This window comes from Mus pahari, chromosome 21, assembly GCF_900095145.1.
Source record: "Mus pahari chromosome 21, PAHARI_EIJ_v1.1, whole genome shotgun sequence".
NCBI classification, from domain to species: domain Eukaryota; kingdom Metazoa; phylum Chordata; class Mammalia; order Rodentia; family Muridae; genus Mus; species Mus pahari.
Genome location: NC_034610.1, coordinates 23,987,180 through 23,990,545, shown reverse-complemented (window position 1 = coordinate 23,990,545; position 3,366 = coordinate 23,987,180). Strand labels below are relative to the sequence as shown.

The window sequence follows — 3,366 nt, the reverse complement described above, 5'->3', positions numbered from 1 at the left end:
AATCCCGGCACCTGGGAGTCAGAGGCAGATGGATCTCTGAGTTTGGGGCCTTTTCTACATAGTGAGTTTTAGGACTACATAGACCCTGTCAGAAAAAAATGAAAAAAAAAAAAATAGAGAGAAAGAAAACTTTTTTCCTAATAAAACATTTTAGAAAGCATTTAAAAGCCAGAGACTTGTGTCAGTGGTTAAGGCACAGACTGTTCTTGCAGAGGGCCTGATTGAGTTCAATTTCCAGGACCCACCTTGGGGGTGCTCCAACTGCATGCAACTCTAGTTCCGTAGGATCTGAGACCCTCTTTTGGACTCCTTGAATATCTGCACTTAAACATGCATATACCTACACACAGACATACTCATGCACATAAAATAAACAGATCACTTGGGTATTGTGGCACATGTTTTTAAGTCAAGCACTCAGGAGTCAGCGGCACACAGATCTCTGAATTGGGAACCAGTTAGGGCTGTATAGTGAGCCTTTGCCTGTGATTAGGAGCATTTGCTTCTCTTTCAGAATTCCCAGTGTCCACATGTCGGCCGGCAACTGTCTCTCACTCCAGTCCCTGGGGAATCCATTGCTTCCTCAGGCACTGCTTACATGGGGTGCATGGACATACTTGTAGGCAAAACACCCATATACACATAAAACTTAAGTAAAGAAAAGAAATAATTAAAACATTTAAAAGTGCTCTTTAATTTCTATTTTACTATATTTTCTCCAAGAAAAGGATTTTATTTTTGTGTTTTTTTGTTTGTTTGTTTGTTTTGTTTTTCTGTTTTTTTGACAAAAGGTCTCACATAGCATAGGCAGACTAGCTTCAAGCTGGTGACAGCTCTGCTTCAGTCCCTGAGTGCTAGGATTACAAGTGGGTCTGATATATAATTTCCATTTTACATATTGTGATTATTACTTAGGCTTAGAAATCCTTAGGCTTTCTAAGTTGACTGTCAGATATTTGCCATGTGTTTAGCCCTGGATATTTGCCATGCCTAAAAATTGAAACTAAAGGCTTTTACATGTGTTCAACTCGGAGCCAAAGCTGTTGAGCTGTGGAGACAGGTGGAGGTCTCCTCATGGTTGTCACAGCTGTACAGTAGATTTGTTTGCAACATTGAAAGTGTCTGTCTTTGCTAGTATTGCTTACATTCAGATGGTCATGCCTTTCTAGTGTCAGTAGTAGTTGTGAAGCCTTGGTATGATCCCCATGCTGGAAATGCAAACCCTCAGCTTGGCAGTGTGAACTTGACTTACCACGTCTTTGGGAACCTTCCAGGTGCGGCTTGTTCAGAAGAAAGACACAGGGCATGTGTACGCAATGAAAATCCTGCGCAAAGCAGACATGCTCGAGAAGGAGCAGGTAACTGAGCGGGAGCTGCCATCAGTCAGCTATGGGGTTGTCGCCTAATTACTGTTGGCTTAGTTGTCTTTATTTTACTACAGTTCTCTAGTTCTCTTATGCATATTGTACATGTGATCCTATTTTTTATCTTCAAAAGATGCACTTGTATGTTTAAAAATATAAGTAAGGGGCTGGAGAGATGGCTCAGCAGTTAAGAGCACTGCCTGCTCTTCCAGAGGTCCTGAGTTCAAGTTCCAGCAACCACATGGTGGCTCACACCATCTATAAGGGGAATCTGATGCCCTCTTCTGGCATGTGGATGTATATGCAGCAGAGCACTCATTAAAATAAAAAAATAAAAAAAAAAATACAAGTAGGACCCGTGGTGAACACACAGATAGTGCTTCACAGTCCAGGCTGTGAGGAAGCAGCTTTGGGTCACCTCAATAACCATGGCTAAGCTTGCAGGACACCCTCCTTTGAGCTCATGCCTGGTATGATGGGAGTTTTTTGAACTCCTTGGATGGGGGTATAGAGCTGGCGTGTCTGAATACACTCTACTCTGTACACCTAACCAAAGATGGGTCCTCTGGGAAGCTTACTGATATGCCAGTTTCTGAATTAATGTGGACAATGTAAATGGCAGAGCAGTAGAAGGTCTCCTTTATGATTAGGAACTGTCTTGGGCCTGCCGTGGAGCTTCCAGCAGAGTGCTTGTGTATGATGTGCAAGGCCCTGGACCCTCCCTAGTTAACAGCCCACATTATCCAGTAAGGATGAAGCTCACGATGAAACTAGGTCTAACATACGTACTTAATGCAAATTCCATAGGATAGGTTTTGGGTTTTTTTTTTTTAAAGTAAGAGTGCAGCCCTTCTGTGGGTCTGTTGAGCTGGTTGTCCCAGAAGAGGTAGCAGTGGGTGACACTGCAGTGTGAGGCCAGAGATGTTGTGCCAGGCAGAACTCCTCATTGGAGCACAGCATCGAGGATAGAGGCTGTCCCCACATTTAGTGTTCTCTGCCCCCTGAGGATTGTAATCAGGGAGCATTTCCTGTCTACATTCAAGCGCCTCTTCAGAAGCTTGTGCTTTGGGGGCTGGAGAGACAGCTGAATGGTTAAAAGAACTAGCTGCTGTTCCAGAGGATCTGGGTTGAATTTCTAGCACCCATATGGTGGCTCTGGAATGGTCACATTCTAGTCCCAGGGAATGTGACACCCTCTACTGGCCTCTTTGTGCAGTGTGTGCACATGGTACTCAGACTATATACAATTATTAAATCTTTTTTGTTTTTTTCTGTTTTACTAGGAAGCCTTGAATTCCTTTTTTTCCTTTTCTTCTTTGTTTTGTTTTGTTTTTTGTTTGTCTGTTTTGTTTTTGTTTTTGTTTTTTTTTTGAGACCGGTTTTCTCATTGTGACCAGCCCTGGCTGTCATAAACTTGCTTTGTAGACCAGGCTGGCCTTGACCTTAGAGTTCCACCTGTCTCTGTCTCCCAAGTGCTGGGATTAAAAGCGTGCAATACCATGCCCGGCCTTGAATTATTATTTTAAATATTTATTTATTTATTTATTATGTATATAATGTCCTGCCTGCATGTAGGCTTACACACTAGAAGAGTGCACCGCATCTCATTCTAGATGGCTGTGAGCCACTACGTGGTTGCTGGGAAGTGAACTCAGGATCTCTGGAAGATCAGGCAGTGCTATTAACCACTGAGCCATCTCTCCAGCCTTGGATTCTTAATTCCAGTTGAAAGCAGATCTTTAGCAAATCTTCAGTTATTATTGTAGTTTATGCAAACACCAACTGATGCAGAGTGCTTTACAGCTCAGACTCCATGAGAGAGGACCAGTTCGTCTCTTTGAGGAAAATAATGTCTGTGTTGTTTAGTTAGGATATTTGTGGGTTTTACAATATGTATGTCCTATCATTTTTTTTTTTTTTTTTTTTTTTTTTTTCGAGACAGGGTTTCTCTGTATAGCCCTGGCTGTCCTGGAACTCACTTTGTAGACCAGGCTGGCCTTGA

General features: G+C 42.5%; 1 protein-coding gene across 4 annotated transcripts in view; it reads left to right on the top strand.

Annotated features, from left to right (window-relative positions):
- The window catches only part of Stk38 (serine/threonine kinase 38), a 38,713-nt gene that overhangs the window by 18,770 nt on the left and 16,577 nt on the right, over window positions 1–3,366 (top strand). For all 4 annotated transcript variants that reach the window (XM_029533034.1, XM_029533036.1, XM_021221106.2 and 1 more), the window contains exon 5: window positions 1,275–1,358. In XM_029533034.1, coding sequence (XP_029388894.1) covers window positions 1,275–1,358 — 84 coding nt within the window. The remainder of the gene's footprint in view (window positions 1–1,274; window positions 1,359–3,366) is intronic.